Source organism: Oncorhynchus keta, unplaced genomic scaffold (assembly GCF_023373465.1).
Source record: "Oncorhynchus keta strain PuntledgeMale-10-30-2019 unplaced genomic scaffold, Oket_V2 Un_contig_26499_pilon_pilon, whole genome shotgun sequence".
Classification (NCBI taxonomy): Eukaryota; Metazoa; Chordata; class Actinopteri; order Salmoniformes; family Salmonidae; genus Oncorhynchus; species Oncorhynchus keta.
In genome coordinates, this window is record NW_026285004.1 from 8,497 (window position 1) to 28,475 (window position 19,979).

Genomic DNA, 19,979 nt, shown 5'->3' on the forward strand with positions numbered 1-19,979 from the left:
ATTAAAATTGAAGTAAAGGTGCATAATATAATAAGTGTTCAAGGTGTTCAGTATATTTGTAATTCGCACGCATGAACACCCACACATACAGTGCATACAGGTGAGATGAGATGCGCAAACAGCCATGTCTTGCGAAACTGAGTAACAGGCTACAACACTTACAGCTAGCCAAGCATTATCGTGGGAGTGGCGACTCATACACAGAGCGAGACAAACAAAATGTCAAACGGGTTTCCTTCTCGAGATCAAGTGACACATGGCACCTTACCTGTAGACGTTTGAGGAATTCGGATGGTCTGCATTTATTTTTATTAATTGGACAAAGTTAAATGTAAAAATATATATATATCAGGAAGACTGGTAAACGTATAATTAAAACGGCTATTAGACTGTAGTTTTTCCGACTAAACCGTGGGAAGACGTGAAAAGCACAGGACAATCATTACATCTGCGCGCTGGTTGGAAAGTTGGCTATCGCGGCAGGTGCAGCCACCAAGCCGGTGAGTCATTTGCAAGTAATTTATATATATTTTTACCTGACCATGAACTAAATGTCTATTAAAAAGTCTATGTATGTATACTGAACAAAAAATGAACTCAACATGCAACAATTTCAAAGATTTTACAGAGTTACAGTTCATATAAGGAGTCAGTCAATTTAAATAAATAAATTAGTCCCTAATCTATGGATTTCACATGACTGGGAATACAGACGTGCATCTGGTGGTCATTGATACCTTAAAAAAGAAGTAAGGGCATAAATCAGAAAACCAGTCAGTATTTGGTGTGACCACCATTTGCCTCATGCAAAAGGCACATCTGCTTCACATAGAGTTGATCAGGCTGTTGATTGTGGACTGTGGAATGTTGCCCCACTCCTCTTCAATGGCTGTTCGAAGTTGCTGGATATTGGTGGGAACTGGAACACGCTGTTGTACCTATCCAGAGCATCCCAAACATGCTCAATGGGTGACATGTCTGGTGAGTATGCAGGCCATGGAAGAACTGGGACATTTTCAGCTTCCAGGAATTGTGTACAGATCATTGCGATATGGGGCCATGCATTGTCATGCTGAAACATGAGGTGATGGCGAAGGATGAATGGCATGACAATGGGCCTCAAGATCTCATCACAGTATCTCTGCATTCAAATTGCTATTGATAAAATACAATTGTGTTCATTGTCCGTAGCTTATGCCTGCCCATACCATAATCCAACCGCCACCATGTGGCACTCTATTCACCGTGTTGACATCAGCAAACCACTCGCCCACACGACGCCATACATGTGGTCTGCGGTTGTGAGGCCAGTTGGACGTACTGCCAAATTCTCAAAAACAATGTTGGAGGTGGCTTATGGTAGAAAAATTAACATTCAAATGTATATCAACAGCTCGGGTGGACATTCCTGCAGTCAGCATGCAGATTGCATGCTCCCTGTGGTATTGTGTTGTGTGACAAAACTGCATATTTTAGAGTGGCCTTTTATTGTCCCCAGCACAAGGTGCACCTTTGTAATGTTCATGCTGTTTAATCAGCTTCTTCAAATGCCACATCTGTCAGGTGGATTGATTATCTTGGCAGGAAAATGCTCACTAACAGGGATGTAAATAATTTGTGCACAACATTTTAGAGAAATAAGCTTTTTGTGCGTATGGAAAATTTCTGGGATCTTTATTTCAGCTCATGAAACATGGGACCAACACTTTACATGTTGTGTTTATATTTTTGTTCAGTGTATTTTCAATGTGTGGTCTAGTTTATTTATAGTCATGGGACATTCAAGGCATCCTGCCAGGTTCTCCAATAATTTTGTAGCAGCCTACCAAGGGGACCATACTTTTCTAAAATGGGTTGGAAATTATATTTATTTCATCACCATGGTTCGTTTGACACACTATAAATATTCAAATTACACCATTATCAGACATGATAACATCTATCAGTATGATGACTGTATGACGACAGGCAGCCTATTGCATTTACAGTATAACCAGGGAAACATTGATTAAAAAAAATCTCAAATTGACAAATGTATTTTAAAGAACAAATTGACTGGGATATATTAGTTTGGTTTATTCAAGTTGTGTTAACAACATTGACAGTAACATGACGTGTTTCTCCCCATCTTCCCAAAGGACTTCATGGCTTATAAACTCATGTCTGGTTGGTCTGTAAGAAGAAGCTAGGTAATGATTTAAAGGAAGACAAACCTTAAAGGTATATCAAGTGTGTTTGCATACTTTCAAGTTAAGTATTAGGTTGGCCACAGTATTAGGTTGACCACAGTATTAGGTTGGCCATAAAAAGTTGCCAATTGATGGCACTGATGGATGGGATGTTGGGATGATGGGAGCTTTCTTCATGAGCCACAAATGTTTGAAGTTAAAAAAAATGACAGTAAAAGGAGGAACAGGGCCAACAGGTACGCTCAAGATATATAAAAAAAAAGTTTATATGGACATAAGACATAAGACATTTTCAGCATGGTTGTACGTACATTCCCGATAGGCCGAAGCAACCCCAGTTAATAAGCCTTACCTTTTATTAGGCAGATAAGTCATTGACACAATGAATTCAAAGGATGCTGGGTAGTACAACACATTGCACATGTGAAGCAACTGTGTAGAAACATTGTAGTGCATTAGAGCACCCTGAATGTAAAGCTGGATTAAAGAGATACCTGTTTGAGGGTTTGAAGAGCGGATGACACATCATTCTTCAGAAAGAAAGATGACATGTATGTTGTTTCACCTCCTACGGTTTACATTCCTTGGACAGAGTCCTGTCTATGTTTAGAGATGAGGAATGTGAACGATGGAGGAAGGGGAGTAGAGATCTAAGAGGGGGAGGTGAGGAGAGAGATGGTGTATGGAGAGGGGAGAGACAGTAGATGGCAGTCAACCATTCAATTCACCTTAAGTCCTTATGTCTTGAAGCATACATCCACTGACTTCCAGCCATCATGCTAATGCTAGTTAGAATTGTCTTGCAAAACTACCTCTAACTTCCTTAATAATGGACACAGAGACATGAAAATGGTATCCACAAGTTCATCTGACTTTGGGGAAGTAGATCCCAAAGTATCCCTTTTAAGGCAGACGAATTACGAAGAATGTGAGAAATGGAAGAGCAAAAATATGAATAGGGAGTAGGAGACAAGGCAGCTAGGCACAGAGGCACAATGACATTGTTACCACTCTTGTTTTCAGTCTCTCAACTCGGTAACACACAGGAAAGCACATACGAGAACACATGAGGAAACACACACGCACGCAAACACACATCAAATCAAATTTTATTGGTCACATACATGGTTAGCAGATGTTATTGCGAGTGTAGTGAAATGCTTGTGCTTCTAGTTCCTACAGTGCAGCAATATCTAACATGTAATCTAACAATTCCACCACAACTACCTAATACACACATCTAAGTAAAGGAACGGAATAAGAATATATACATATGGATGACCAATGACAGAGCGGCATAGGCAAGATGCAAAAGATGGTATAAAATACAGTGTATATACATATGAGATGAGTAATGCAAGATATGTAAACATTATTAAAGTGACTAGTGATCTATTTATTAAAGTGGCCAATGATTTCAAGTCTGTAGGCAACAGCCTCTCTGTGTTAGTAAAGGCTGTTTAACAGCCTGATGGCCTTGAGATAGAAGCTGTTTTTTAGCCTCTCGGCCCCAGCTTTGATGCACCTGTACTGACCTCGCCTTCTGGATGGTAGCGGGGTGAACAGGGAGTGGCTCGGGTGGTTGTTGTCCTTGATGATCTTTTTGGCCTTCCTGTGACATCGGATGCAATAGGTGTCATGGAGGGCAGGTAGTTTGCCTCCGGTGATGCGTTGTGCAGACCGCACCACCCTCTGGAGAGCCCTGTGATTGTGAGCGGTGCAGTTGCTGTACCAGGCGTCGATACAGCCCGACAGGATGCTCTCAATTGTGCAGCTGTAAAAGTTTGTGAGGATTTTAGGTGACAAGCCACATTTCTTCAGCCTCCTGAGGTTGAAGAGGTGCTGTTGCGCCTTCTCCTCCACACGATCTGTGTGGGTGGACCATTTACAGTTTGTCCGTGATGTGTACGCCGAGGAACTTAACTTCTCCACTGCTGTCCCGTCGGTGTGGATCGGAGGGTGCTCCCTCTGCTTTTTTCTTGAAGCCCACGATCATCTCCTTTTGTTTTGTTGACGTTGAGTGAGAAGTTGTTTTCCTGACACCACACTCTGAGTGCCCTCACCTCCTCCCTGTAGGCTGTCTCGTCATTGTTGGTAATCAAGCCTATTACTGTTGTGTCGTCTGCTAACTTGGTGATTGAGTTGGAGAATTGCATGGCCACGCAGTCATGGGTGAACAGGGAATACAGGAGGGGGCTGAGCACGCACCTTTGTGGGGCCCCAGTGTTGAAGATCAGCGAAGTGGAGATGTTGTTTCCCATCAAGATGTCCAGGACCCAATTGCAGAGGGTGGGGTTGAGACCCAGGGCCTCAAGCTTAATGATGGAGGGTACTATGGTGTTGAATGCTGAGCTATAGTCAATGAACAGCATTCTTACATAGGTATTCCTCTTGTGCAGATGGGATAAGGCAGTGTGCAGTGCAATGGCGATTGCATCGTCTGTGAACTATTGGGGCACTAGGCAAATTGAAGTGGGTCTAGAGTGACAGGTAAGGTGGAGGTGATATGATCCTTGACTCGTGTCATGACGTTGCCCTCTTTGGGTATAGCCTGCCCCCTCTCCCTGCCTCCCCCTTGCCTCCTTCAACTAGGCTGCTGTGGTCAGAGAGAGGTCGTAAATTCCTGAGGAGAAGACCCTGCCACATGGCCACACAGTATAAGAGGCAGAGTACATTTTCATAGAGAACAAAGGAATTTCTTCCACCTCACAGAACTTGAGGTACAAACATATTTCATGTTCTGGAGAAAGTATAAAAGATCGGTGAAGAATCCAGCTACGAACTGGTCCGTTTGTTACAACTTGGGGAAGCTCATGGGAGACGGTGTGGCCACATTAACATAACGCTGTTTATATAATAGCCTCAGATGTGAGGTTTACATCTAATTGTTGTATAAGATGAATGAGTGAGTATGATACTGTTTGTAAAATTGTGTAATATGATTTTGGACTGTTTAATGAAGGAAAATCCAATTCCCTTTTGATTTGAACAAAATCAGAGGACCGCCCCTGAGCCCAGTTAGGGTCAGGCATCCTGGGACAGCCCCTTTTCTACAATTCCGAATAAAACCCAAGAAATTATACCGAATAAATCCCAAGAAATTATCACCAGACCGTTTTCTCCATTAGGAGAGGACAAAGGTTGTAGACCATTGCTGAATCTTTTAACCATACCACATGGTTAAACTCTTAGACTATCGATACCGACAGAATAAGAACAAGTCTTTGATATTAATTACTAGTCTGCAGCTAGGAATTCGGTATCATTGAACGCGAAGAACGACAACTGCCGAAACATTCATTCTATAACAAATGAATGAATGTCACTCTGAACGATCCCCTCTAACCAAGACAGAGAGAGAGGACTAAACTCTCCAACAGCGATCAAGACGACACACTGAGCGTACATATATATATTGATTGCAATTGTTCCCGAATGAGTGAACGTTCATGTGTAAAGGATTAGCATTTCAATTGTTATAATTATCACTCTGTAGTGACTTCTTAGTCGTCCCCCCCCTTCCCCTTTTGTCTAACAAGCCACCATGCCGGTTTAGCCCACTAGGGCACATTCTCCTATCATTTCTTGTAACCATATTTACTGTTTGTTTATGCATTTCTGTGAATTACTTAGTTAGTAATAAATACATTATTTAAGACAATTGATGTATGGATGACTCATAGTGAAGACTGGGTTCGTGCAGATAACCAACAATTTACGACGTTTGGAATGAGACTAACGTGAGGTAAAGTAAATAATTAATTAATCCGAAGACTAATTTATCAGATAAAATATCTGAAAAGTTATTTTAGGAAATGATAACTTTGTAATCTGAATATTTTTCCTTGGTGTCCCGACTTCCTAGTTAATTACAGTTACATGATTAATCAGTTGATCGCGTAATACTAATTACAGAGAATCTTTGATAAAAACTATAAGTCTTCAATTTAATGATAGTAAAGACATGACACTAGTCTCTCAACACACTTCATGATGACAGAAGTGAGTGCTACGGGGCGATAGTCATTTAGTTAAGTTACCTTTGCCTTCTTGGGTACAGAAACAATAATGGCCATCTTTAAGCATGTGGAGACAGCAGACTGGGATAGGGAGAGATTGAGTATCTTCGTCAACACACCAGCCAGCTGGTCTGCGCATGCTCTGAGGACGTGGCTAGGGATGCCGTCTTGGTCAGCAGCGGGTTAACACGTTTAAATGTCTTACTCACATCGGCCACAGAGAAGCAGATCCCACAGTCCTTGGTAGCGGGCCGTGTTGGTGGCACTGTGTTATCCTCAAAGCGGGCAAAGAAGGTGTTTAGCTTGTCTGGAAGCAAGATGTTGGTGTCCGCGACATGGCTGGTTTTCCCTTTGTAGTCTGTGATTGTCTGTAGACCCTGCCACATGCGTCTCATGTCTGAGCCGTTGAATTGCGACACCACTTTGTCTCTCTACTGACATTTCACTTGTTCGATTGCCTTGCGGAGGGAATAACTACAATGTATGTATTCGGCCAAATTCCCAGTGACCTTCCCGTGGTTTAATTTGGTGGTTCACGCTTACAGTGTTTCGCGAACGCCGCCATCTATCCACGGTTTCTGGTTAGGGTAGGTTTTAATAGTCACAGTAGGTAGGTACAACATCTCATATACACTTCCTTATAAACTCATTTACCGACTACGTCAATATTAATCTCTGAGGCTACCCGGAACATGTCCCAGTCCGCATAATCAAAACAATCTTGAAGCGTGGATTCCGATTGGTCAGACCAGTGTTAAATCGTCTTTAGCACCTGTACATCCTGTTTGAGTTTCTGCCTATAAGAAGGGAGGAGCAAAATGGAGTTGTGGTCAGATTTGCCGAAGGGAGGGCAAGGGATGGCCTTGTATGCATCGTGGAAGTTAGAGTAGCAGTGATCCTGTGTTTTTCTAGCGCGAGTGCTACAGTCAATATGCTGATAGAATGTAGGTAGCCTTGTTCTTAAATTTGCTCAGTTAAAATCCCCAGTTACAGTAAATGCAGCCTCAGGATATATGGTTTCCAGTTTGCATGAAGTCCAGTGAAGTTTCTTGAGGGCCGTCGTGGTATCTGCTTGAGGGGGGATATACATGCCTGTGACAATAACCAATGATTTCCTTGGGAGATAATACGGTCGGCATTTGATTGTGAGGAATTCTAGGTCAGGTGAACAGAAGGACTTGAGTTCCTGTATGTTGTTACAATTACACCATGAGTCGTTAATAAGGAAACATACACCTCCGCCCTCTCGTGAGTGTGTCAGTGAGGGTTGTCCTCTGTGTGGGGCAGTGGTGAAAAAGTACCCAATTGTAATACTTGACTAAAAGTAAAGATACCGTAAAAGACAATGACTCAAGTAAAAGTGAAAATCACCCAGTAAAATACTACTTGAGTAAAAATCTAAAAGTATTGGGTTTTAAATATACCTAGGTATCAAAAGTAAATGTAATTGCTAATAAATACTTAAGTATCAACTGTAAAAATTATTTCTAATTCCTTATATTTACCAAACCAGACATGTTCTTGTTTTTGGGGTATTTAAGGAAAACCAGGGGCACACTCAACACTGACAATTTACAAACAAAACATTTGTGTTTAGTGAATCAGCCAGACCAGAGGCAGTAGGCATGAGTAGGAATGTTCTCTTGATAAGTGTGTGAATTGGACAATTTTCCTGTCCTGCTAAACATTCAAAATGTAACCAGTACTTTTGAGTGATAGGGAAAATGTACAAGTTGTCAAAAAATATAAATATTTTTATATATTATACAAGTACCCCAAAAGTACTTTACACCACGGGTGTGGTTCGATACTGTACCATGCAGGGCTGGAGTCTGTCTAAACCTCATTACATGAAGCATGATATGTGGTTGAAGGAATTCATTAAATATACCAATGATTTCCTTGGGAGATAATAAACCTCCCTACTCTCTTGCTCTCAAAAGCATGCAGCACACACACCACTCTTTTTTAATTTTTTTTATTTGACCTTTATTTAACCAGGCAAGTCAGTTAAGAACATATTCTTATTTTCAATGACGGCCTGGAAACAGTGGGTTAACTGCCTGTTCAGGGGCAGAACGACAGATTTGTACCTTGTCAGCTCGGGGGTTTGAACTCGCAACCTTCCGGTTACCAGTCCAACGCTCTAACCACTAGGCTACGCTGCCACCCCTCTGTAAGGATTCAATATTTAAATGTTTAATTGTTCTGTCATCAAAAGGAGGCCTATAGATTGTGACGTCCATGACCTTGACAAGACATCACCTTTAGAGGTTGCTGTGACTACATTATTCAATGGGCTCTGAGCACAGTCCTACTCTCATACATATGGTATGGATTCCATTTTGTATTTGTTTATGCTCAGCTAGAATAAAGAAGTAGTTATGATTACATCATAAAACAGATCAGGAAGTAGGCAACAGTTCCAGGCATTTGACACACTGCTATTCATTTGGTTCCCAAATGCAGATCATCTTAACAAATCTTTAGGTCTTAATCCTTCTTAATCTCATTCCAGGTGTTTAGGACAGTGATGTCATTGAGAGTGTGGCATCTATGTATCAAACGTTTCACATTGTTCTTGTAAAATACAGAAGGTTGAAACAGGATTTGGCTGCATTTTGTTTCAGCTCTTCTCTCAAGTGCGCTAGTTGCAGTATCTTTTGTTTTGACGTGGCCTCATGTTGTTTCCATGACAGCATAACAAGTCCAACATGCAAACCACATAGTGAGTTAACAATTTAGTAGCAACTTCAACTTTTTAACTCTTCCTCAAAATCTAACATGTACTAAATTGTAATTATAATCTAATAGTTGATTCTGTAGCTGCCATGAGATGTATTTTGTAACTAATAAATTGCAGTGAAAGTATGAATAAAGGCCTTTACATAACATCCGTCCATTCTCTCTCACCCTTCCCTCTCTCTCTCTTCTCTCTCTCTCTCTCTCTCTCTCACCCTTCCTCTCTCTCTCTCTCTCTCTCTCTCTCTCTCTCTCTCTCTCTCTCTCACCTTTCTCTCTCTCTCTCTCTCTCTCTCACCCTTCCTCTCTCTCTCTCTCTCTCTCTCTCTCTCTCTCTCTCTCTCTCTCTCTCTCTCTCTCTCTCTCTCTCCCTTCCTCTCTCTCTCTCTCTCTCTCTCTCTCTCTCTCTCTCTCTCTCTCTCTCTCTCTCTCTCTCACCCTTCTCTCCTCTCTCTCTCTCTCTCTCTCTCTCTCTCTCTCTCTCTCTCTCACCCTTCCTCTCTCTCTCTCTCTCTCACCCTTCCTCTCTCTCTCTCTCTCTCTCTCTCTCTCTCTCTCTCTCTCTCTCTCTCTCTCTCTCTCTCTCTCTCTCTCTCTCTCTCTCACCCTTTTCTCCTCTCTCTCTCTCTCTCTCTCTCTCTCTCTCTCACCCTTCCTCTCTCTCACCCTTCCTCTCTCTCTCTCTCTCTCTCTCTCTCTCACCCTTCTCTCTCTCTCTCTCACTTCCTTCTCTCTCTCTCTCTCTCTCTCTCTCACCCTTCCTCTCTCTCTCTCTCTCTCTCTCTCTCACCCTTCCTCTCTCTCACCCTTCCTCTCTCTCTCTCTCTCTCTCTCTCTCTCTCTCTCTCTTCCTTCCTCTCTCTCTCTCTCTCTCTCTCTCTCTCTCTCTCTCACCCTACCCCTCTCTCTCTCTCTCTCTCACCATACCTCTCCCTTTCTCTCTCTCTCTCACCATACCTCTCCCTTTCTCTCTCTCTCTCTCACCATACCTCTCCCTTCCCCCTCTCTCTCTCTCACCATACCTCTCCCTTCCCCTCTCTCTCTCTCACCATACCTCTCCCTTCCCCTCTCTCTCTCTCACCCTTCCTCTCCCTTCCTCTCTCTCACCCTTCCTCTCCCTTCCCCTCTCTCTCTCTCTCACCATACCTCTCTCTCTCACCATACCTCTCCCTTCCCCTCTCTCTCTCTCTCACCCTTCCTCTCCCTTCCCCTCTCTCTCTCACCATACCTCTCCCTTCCCCTCTCTCTCTCTCACCCTTCCTCTCCCTTCCCCTCTCCGTCAGATGACTCCCACACCTCCTCACTCTCCTCGTCTCCCAGGCTCCCCGTCATATCTGGGAGGTCGCTGCATCCCATGTCCGGCCCCCCCACCCTCCTCTCCTTGCCTCTCGCCTCCCTCCTCTCCCTCCTACGTCGGACCCCCCTCCTACTGTCTCACACACAATCTGGACCACCTCCGCAGGCACAGCTGGCAGCCTGGAGCAATGATGTATGGCTGCCCCCCGCAGTACCAGCAACGCAGGTAGAGGGCGCACTAACGACCAATACTTACTAGTCCAGTGGTCAACAACCCGCTTTAGGTACAAGACTACAAGTTGCCCATAGAGACAGATCTAGGATCAGCTTACCTTCCTCAAATCCTAACCTTTATCATTAGGGCAAGGGAAACCCAAAACTGACTTCACATCAGTGTCGAGGGTAGAGGTTGATGGTGCCGACGGAGAAGGGCAACATCTTACGAGTTCCAACCCAACTTTGCTCAATAGTGACTTTTATCGCAAACTTAGACACAATTTGCTGCTACCACTCTTTATTTTACTCTTATTATTATCTAACCTGATAACTAGTCACTTTACCCTGCCTTCATGTACACATTAAACTGCATTGTTGCTTAAGGGCTCATAAGCAAGCATTTCACAGTAAAGTCTACACCACTTGTATTCGGCGCATGTGACAAAACATTTTTGATTTAGATTTGATTTGAGTGAGATAGTGATTTGAGTTAAATTCACAGCTTGCAACTCAACCATGTTCCTGGAAGGCTGCGAGAATTTAGGAGTGAACTGTGTAGGATTATGATAGCTATGTTCTAATATTTGTTTTAGGGAATGGCTGATCTAAGACCAGTGCTACCAGTATATAACTTCCCACACATATAGTCAATGCTGTTGTTATCTCTGGCATTCCTGCTCTAACTGCTGGTGTTCTTATCAGTGCTGTTTTAGCTGGCCCTCTCCTACTCTCTTATTTGCTCATCTCTTCTGCTCCTAATTCACTGGGCATGGCAATGTTCTCTTTCCCCTCTCTCTCTCTCTGTCTTTGTCTATCCTTTATCTATCATTCTTTTTCCACCCATTTATCCAAGATGTTGGCAACAATTTAGATTTGTAAAAATATATATATATATAATTTTAAAAATCACTAACCCTAACCCCACCACTAACCCCACCACTAACCCCACCACTAACCCCACCACTAACCCCACCACTAACCCCACCACTAACCCCACCACTAACCCCACCACTAACCCCACCACTAACCCCACCACTCCTCCCCTGATTGGAGTAAACAAATTAACAAGAACACTTCTACTTTTATTTGGTGGTGGAGGGTCCGTCATGGTCTGGGTCGGTGTGTCACAGCATCATCGGACTGAGCATGTTGTCATTGCAGGCAATCTCAACGCTGTGCGTTGCGGGGAAGACATCTTCCTCCCTCATGTGGTACCCTTCCTGCTGTCTCATGCTGACATGAACCTCCAGCATGACAATGCCACCAGCCATACTGCTCGTTCTGTGCGTGATTTCCTGCAAGACAGAAATGTCAGTGTTCTGCAATGGCTAGCAAAGAGCCCGGATCTCATTCCCATTGAGCACGTCTGGAACCTGTTGGATCAGAGGGTGAGGGCCATTCCCCTAGAAATGTCCAGGAACGTGCAGGTGCCTTGGTGGAAGAGTGGGGTAACGACTCACAGCAAGAACAAGCAAATCTGGTGCTGTCCATGAGGATGAGATGCACTGCAGTACTTAATGCAGCTGGTGGCCACACCAGATACTGACTGTTGCTTTTGATTTTGACCCCTCCTCTGTTCATTGACACATTATTCCATTTCTGTTAGTCACATGTCTGTGGGAATTGTTCAGTTTATGTCTCAGTTGTTGAATCTTATGTTCATACAAATATTTACTCGTGTTAAGTTTGCTGAAAATAAACGCAGTTGACAGTGAGAGCACATTTCTTTTTTTGCTTAGTTTACATACTATGTAAATGTTACGGACACCATTTATTTTACAATGGTTATCTTTTGTTTGTTTTTACTCCTGTCCTTCCGCTACCCTCGAGCCCTCCCATCTATTTCTGAAGACCATCTAGTTTGATTTCTATTTGCCTTATATTTGTAACTGTGCTGTTTAACAAAAGTTCTGAACCTATATACATTTTACGGACACAGGATACAATTTGGGGGAGGGAGAGAGGGCTCAGAGACAAACCAGAAGTATAAGTGCAGCCGCCAGCAAATAAAGCCGGGTCATCAACACAATGTACTCTCAAAAACAAGAAGAGGGTCAATCACTAAGCTACAGCCTCACACACTCAGGATGAGTGACTGCTGCTTTCTTTACTAGACCTCTACTCCACTCCTCTCCTATTTACTCAACTACTCTACTGTGTCACTACCCTCTCCCCCAGTGTGAGTCTGGAGGGTTTCGACACAGAAGAGATGGAGCAGGTACTCCTTGGGGCCCTGGAGGGGTTCAGCAGAGGGGGGCGGGACCCTCGCCGAGCCCCCATCACCACCTATGGCCAGGAGCTGGGCTCCCTGCTGTCACTCACAGAGGAGGAGGCGGGCTGCCAGACCCAGCTCTTCTCCCCATTTGAGGTGAGGCCTAGTCCAGACTGCCAGGATTGAAGCTTCAGATGAATTATCCTGTGACTGGCGTGTGTGTGTGTGTGTGTGTGTGTGTGTGTGTGTGTGTGTGTGTGTGTGTGTGTGTGTGTGTGTGTGTGTGTGTGTGTGTGTGTGTGTGTGTGTGTGTGATAAATATAATTTGCTGACATGAATGAGATAAAGTAATCTTATTTAGAACACAGACAGTAACACACACACACACACAGTCACATGCACACGTCTCGTGCAAGCAGTGGCAGCACGTCTTGGGTTATTTTGTTGCAAATACATACAGCCACTCACTGATGCTCTTGTCTTTGTTTATTATGGAATGAGCTTTTCATACACTCTCTTTCTCTCTCCTCTCTCTTGCTCTCTCCCCTTTATCTCTGTCTCTCTCTGTCTCTCGCTCGCTCTCTCCCCTCTCTCTATCTCTCTCTCTGACACACTGTGGCCCTTATCGTCTCAGCTGCAGGGCTTCAGTGCCTCCGCTCCCTCCCTGTGTGCCAGTCCCAGTCTGCGCCAGCTACCCAAAGCCAACCTCCACCCTCCAACCCACGCACACACTCATACACACTCTCAGACACCTCACACACACTCACAAAACCACCACCATCATCAGCCTTGCCATCGCTCCTACTCAAACTCCAATTCCATCTCCCAACGCCACTACCAAGGTAGGACAGTAGGACTCTTCATTTGTGAGTGTGTGTGGGGACTCTCCTGTTTTGAAGGGCAGATATTAGTGTGTGTGTGTGTGTGTTTCTAGCTGTGTGCAGCTATGCGGAAGCCTTCTTCCTGTGTTTGTTCTCACTGTGGGCTGCTGCTGCTGTCATTAGCCACGGAACAGAAAGCGCTGTGTTCTCAGGCTCTCCTATCTCCTCTCTCGCTCTCTTCATTTCACCTTTTGCATGTTCACTATTCATCCTTTCATTCCACGGCATCGGCAGAGATCGTTTTAATCACTCCTTGATGGTCTTTAATCAACTGTCTTCTGTTATTTCATCCTTGTCTGCCTTCATGCGTTTTTTAACTCTTGGTCTCAGCCATCATTTGGATTAGCTGTGTTTGCCAAGAAGCTGCAGAGCAGACAGAGGTTTGTCACTTTCAGGCGATGCACTTCAATCTATCTGGGATTGTGTGTGTGTGTGTGTGTGTGTGTGTGTGTGTGTGTGTGTGTGTGTGTGTGTGTGTGTGTGTGTGTGTGTGTGTGTGTGTGTGTGTGTGTGTGTGTGTGTGTGTGTGTGTGTGTCTGTGTCTGTGTGTGTGTGTGGATGGATAGTTTTGAGATAATGGGATGACTAAGTTTGTTTCCTTTGTGTCTGTCTGTCTGTCTGTCTGTCTGTCTGTCTCACAGAGTCTTCCCTGGGCTCTGTATTTGGGGGTTCCACACAGAGGTGAGTTGTCTCTCTCTCTTCTTGATTACCGTTGTTCACTCACAACCCTATAGAGCACATTATCTCATCTGTGACTGAGTGCTTTTTGATACACATCCCCATAGTAACACACCTTTTCCTCTAAGCGGAACGCCAACTCCATTTATGGAAGGATGTTTCTCTTCACCTCTTTCTCAGTGTGGATGAGGAGCTTGGTGAGCTGTGGAGGCAGGAAGACAGGCAGCGGCTGGGCGAAGAGAGAGAGAGGTGGAGGGAGGAGAGAAGGACGGAGGGACTGAGGGGTGCTCCCCCCGGGGAGGAGAGGGGGAGAAGACAGGAAGGCCTCTGGGACGCACCTTCAGCTTCCTGCGCAAGATGGCCGTCCAGCGCAAGGTGAGAGAGTGAGAAAGAGAGAGAGAGGAGAGTGTCGGTGTGTGTTTCAGAGTGTCTGTGTCTCTCTGTGATTGTGGGTGCATGTGGATGTGACCCTGTCACAGCTGTCACTATGCAGTAGAGTACTTGAGTAGAGCACAGGACCATCTCTGAGGACAGAGAGTTGGAGTTTGGTAGTAGGCTAGCTTCCCTGCAGTGTAGAGTCCCAGCAGTGAACTTCCACCAGAGAGGAAGTGACAGTATCTGCTTTATTTAGATTCAGCTGTGAACCCCCCCCCGATATCAATTTTACCACAACCGAGGCAAGGCCCTCCAATTCAACACATATGCTGTTTGCCAAGACTGTAACACAATGATACATGTACAACAATATTGTCAAAGCAGTAACCACAACAGTATTATTCATTATGTTGGGCGAGGCTCTCTCTCTTGTGCTGCTTAGATTATTGTTGACGATATCTGGCTAGCTGAATTGCAACATGCTCTTGATTTCTGATAGAACATTTTTAAGTGTTTGTACTAGTGGGTTGTGTGTGTGTGTGTCTTTATTGTAATGACAATCTTTAAACAGCAGGGGGAGACTCTGTTTTGGGAGTTGGATATGATGAGTGAAGTGGAATAAGCAGCACTGTGGCCCTCAGCAGAATGATGATTGGCCAAGTTGATGATTTAGACCTTCCACACTTGAACTGAACGTGGGTACAGCTGGTGTTCTTGTATGTGTGTTATTTGTGTCCTACTAATCTCTGGTGGACAGACGGACGTCTCATAACTAGTATCAAGAATCTGATGCAATCACGCAAGATTTAAATTCTGAGTTTCAGAGATTACTGTCCTACTAATAAGCCCAACCAAAGAGCAGTATGCACCATCACACTTTTTGGAAAAAGTATATTTTCTTTTGACATGTAACACACTCATATATGTAACATTTGATGTATTCTTGTCTGTATATTGTGGTTACGAAAACGGCTATAGTTACAGATTGGTAGCCCCGATTTGAAATCCGCCTTTTAATAATAAAAATACTAAGAGCAAGGGAGACTAAAAAATGCCCTACCAGCCCCTCCAGACTAAGTCCCTGATTTAAGACCCTCTGGGTTGCCAGATTCCTCCGAGGTCCTTATCACGGGGGGTTGCCAGATTTTGATGATCAGCAGTTCATTGACGCAATGACATCATCGCCTCCGTCTCAGATGGCCTGTTAGAGACAGACAGCTGCTGGCCCTGTTTGATGGAGCTATTTCTGGTGTGTGTGTGTGTGTGTGTGTGTGTGTGTGTGTGTGTGTGTGTGTGTGTGTGTGTGTGTGTGTGTGTGTGTGTGTGTGTGTGTGTGTGTGTGTGTGTGTGTGTGTGTGTGTGTGTGTGTGTGTGTGTGTGTGTGTGTGTGTGTGTGTGTGTGTGCCTGTGGTGTAACCAGGTATGTGAGGTTTGTCCACAACCTTGGTGCTGTATGTTTGGTGGCTAATGGACTCCAGACCATAAGGTCGAGATGAACGGACAGACAGACAGAAAAGAGACAAATAAGAGAGAGTGAAAGAGAACAGTAGTCAGAAAGAAAGAGACTGAGCTCACTTCTCCAGACCTTTCCTCTCTACAGCAGTTATGAGCTCTCTCTCTCTCTCTCTCTCTGTCTCTCTCACTATAACATGTGACGTCTCAAGAAGTCAGCATGTGGATGAGTCTACTTTGGAATGTAAATCAGTGTGCTTCTGCTGTGTCTACAGGACTGTCTGTATTCCAACTGACCTCAGTGTTATACAGAGCTAGCTGAGCTGGCTCTATATGTTAGACAGAGACATCTGGTGGCTTTAGATTAAGCCCAGTACTCTCATAATGATAATATGTCATGTCTTTCAGACTGGAGGGAGCTGAGAACAGAACACATTACAAGATCACAAGTCTGGTATTCATATACTCTTAGAAAAAAGGTTTCTTCGGCTGTCCCCATAGGAGATCCCTTTTTGGTTCAAGGTTAAACTATTTTTTGGTTTCAGGTATAACCCTTTTGGGTTCTACATAGAACCCTCTGTGGAAAGGGTTCTAACTGGAACAGAAAGGGTTTAACCTTGAGCAAAAAGGGTTTAACCTTGAGCAAAAAGGGTTTAACCTTGAACCAAAAAGGGTTTAACCTTGAAACAAAAAGGGGTCAAGGTTTTTTCTAAGAGTGTACCTGTACAAATGTGTCTTATACTACCCTGAACAAAAATGTAAACACAACATGCAACAATTTCAAAGATTTGACTGAGTTACAGTTCGTATAAGGAAATTGAAATCAATTAATTAGGCCCTAATCTATGGATTTCACATGACATGGGTTGGCCTGGGTGGGCATGGGTGGGCATGGGTGGACATGGGTTGGCCTGGGTGGGCATGGGTGGGCATGGGTGGACATGGGTTGGCCTGGGTGGGCATAGGCCCCCACAAAAGGGCTTTATTACAGAAATAAATACTCCTCAGTTTCATCAGCTCTCAGGGTGGCTGGTCTCAGACGATCCCACAGGTGAAGAAGCCGGATGTGGAGGTCCTGGGCTGGCGTGGTTACAAGTGGTCTGTGGTTGTGAGGCCGGTTGGACGTACTGCCAAATTGGAGGTGGTTTATGGTAGCAAAATTAACATTCAATTATCTGGCAACCGCTCTGGTGGACATTCCTGCAGTCAGTATGCCAATTGCACGCTCCCTAAAAAACTTGAGACATCTGTGGCATTGTGTTGTGATAAAAATGCAAATTTTAGAGTGGCCTGTTATTGTCCCCAGTACAAGAACCGCCTGTGTAATGATCATACTGTTTAATCAGCTTCTTGATATGCCACACCTGTCAGATGGATGTATTATCTTGGCAAAGGAGAAATTCTCACTAACAGGGATATAAATTCATTTGTACACAAAATTTGAGAGAAATACGCTTTTTGTGGATGTGGAACATTTCTGGGATCTTTTATTTCAGCTCATGAAACATGGGACCAACACTTTACATGTTGAGTTTCTATTTTTGTTCAGTGTATGTTGAGTAGGAGGAAGTTATGTCTGTAGATAGACACGACCCTCGCTTAAGAGCAAACACATCTGGACAACATGTGTCTTGGTTTTGTTGGTGTGTGTTCACTGTGTCCCAGGGGAAGTGTGTGTGTGTCACTATGTTTAACAGGGAATGTACTTAACAGTTTTGTGTACATAAAAAAAAATGTATTGGTATTTAATAACTCTTGGCCAAAGTCACTATTTTCCCTTCAATCCCTCATTCCCCCTCTCTTTTCCCTGCTCTCTCTCCATTAGCTCAATCTCTCTCTTTCCCAACTGGGCAGTTACTGCTTCGGGTGGCAGGATTGCATCAGCAAGCTGGCTTTTCTCCTCCACTATCCCTCTCTCCCCAGCCCCCTCTCTCTACGTCACTCCACCCCAACTCCTCCGTTCATTTGTCTCAATCCCACACCATTTTCCTCCTCAATGCCTCCGCTTCTCTGCGTATTCTCTCTCTCTCTCTTGCACCCCTTTCTGCTATTCTTCTCTGCGTATTCTCTCTCTCTCTTGCACCCCTTTCTGCTATTCTTCTCTGCGTATTTCTCTCTCTCTCTTGCACCCCTTTCTGCTATTCTTCTCTGCGTATTCTCTCTCTCTCTTGCACCCCTTTCTGCTATTCTTCTCTGCGTATTCTCTCTCTCTCTTGCACCCCTTTCTGCTATTCTTCTCTGCGTATTCTCTCTCTCTTGCACCCCTTTCTGCTATTCTTCTCTGCGTATTCTCTCTCTCTCTCTTGCACCCCTTTCTGCTATTCTTCTCTGCGTATTCTCTCTCTCTTGCACCCCTTTCTGCTATTCTTCTCTGCGTATTCTCTCTCTCTTGCACCCCTTTCTGCTATTCTTCTCTGCGTATTCTCTCTCTCTCTTGCACCACTTTCTGCTATTCTTCTCTGCGTATTTTCTCTCTCTCTTGCACCCCTTTCTGCTATTCTTCTCTGCGTATTCTCTCTCTCTCTCTTGCACCCCTTTCTGCTATTCTTCTCTGCGTATTCTCTCTCTCTTGCACCCCTTTCTGCTATTCTTCTCTGCGTATTCTCTCTCTCTCTTGCACCCCTTTCTGCTATTCTTCTCTGCGTATTCTCTCTCTCTCTTGCACCCCTTTCTGCTATTCTTCTCTGCGTATTCTCTCTCTCTCTTGTACCCCTTGCTGCTATTCTTCTCTGCGTATTCTCTCTCTCTTGCACCCCTTTCTGCTATTCTTCTCTGCGTATTCTCTCTCTCTCTTGCACCCCTTTCTGCTATTCTTCTCTGCGTATCTCTCTCTCTCTTGCACCCCTTTCTGCTATTCTTCTCTGCGGTCCCTTCTACAGTCCCCTCTCCATTTCTCTCCCTTTGCTTTTCTCTCCACCCTTTCATATATCCCCTTCTTCCTCCATCTTTCCATCATTTTCTATTCTCCCTCCCATTTTCAGTGTCTGATAATCTCTCTCCGCTTCCTCTCTTCACCACTCTTTGTCCCACCCCCTTCAACCTCCCTCTTTCCAACTCTCGCTCTCTTTTCCACTTTTATCTGCCCTATTCCAAATGTCCATTCTGAGGTAGTGGGAGTTTTTAAACAAACTGAGGCAGGCAGAACAGCGGATATGAAACTCATAAAGAAGCCTGCGGAGGGCCAGAGAATATTAGCCAAGCAAATATACCCTGCCCACGTCTCGCACCACAGCCGTTCCATATCCTCTAATATCCTATCATACCAACATGTTCACTACTAACTGCTCTTCGTCTCTCTCCTCTCTCCATTCCCCATCATCACTCTCTTTATCTCTCGCGGTCTTTGTTTTTCCATTCATCATATCGGAAACTCTTACGCGAAGGGTGATGTCATAGATGCTTATAATTGTTTATGAGGACTCTTTCGCTAAATGACGTGCTCCTCTTTTCTGTTTTGAAAGGGAATACTGTTGCCCTCTTATCACGCTGTTACACATTTTCTCATTCTCTAACACACACACACACACACACACACACACACACACACACACACACACACACACACACACTCTCTTTCTCTCACTCACTACGTATTGTGAAGCGTTGTTGTCTCCCTCACAATAACTCTTCCGAGGGTTAGTGTGTGACAGTGTCACTTAGTGACTTGTGTGTGTGATGTTGGTTGACTATGCTCAATAGTATTGTACAATTTCCAACACCTGTGTGTTATATCATACCACCCAAGTGCCGCCAGGCATCGCACGCACACGCTCACACTCACGCACGCATGCATGCAGTCTCTCCCACACACACGCACGCATGTACGCACACGTGTGTGTGTGTGTGTGTGTTTGACAATTGGCAATTGGTATCAGATGAGGACTCATGAAGAGAAGATGACGACCTGAGAAGACTGAGG

The 19,979-nt window shown here is 44.3% G+C and overlaps 1 protein-coding gene across 1 annotated transcript; it reads left to right on the plus strand.

Moving 5' to 3' along the window:
• Positions 1 to 10,374: 10,374 nt before the first annotated feature.
• Positions 10,375 to 14,608, plus strand: LOC127922636 (uncharacterized; the record flags this gene model as incomplete). Its single annotated transcript, XM_052506503.1, has 5 exons — positions 10,375 to 10,472; positions 12,641 to 12,830; positions 13,309 to 13,516; positions 14,197 to 14,236; positions 14,414 to 14,608. Coding segments are annotated over exons 1-5 (671 nt in total), but the record flags the coding sequence as incomplete, so codon positions are not given.
• Positions 14,609 to 19,979: the final 5,371 nt, after the last annotated feature.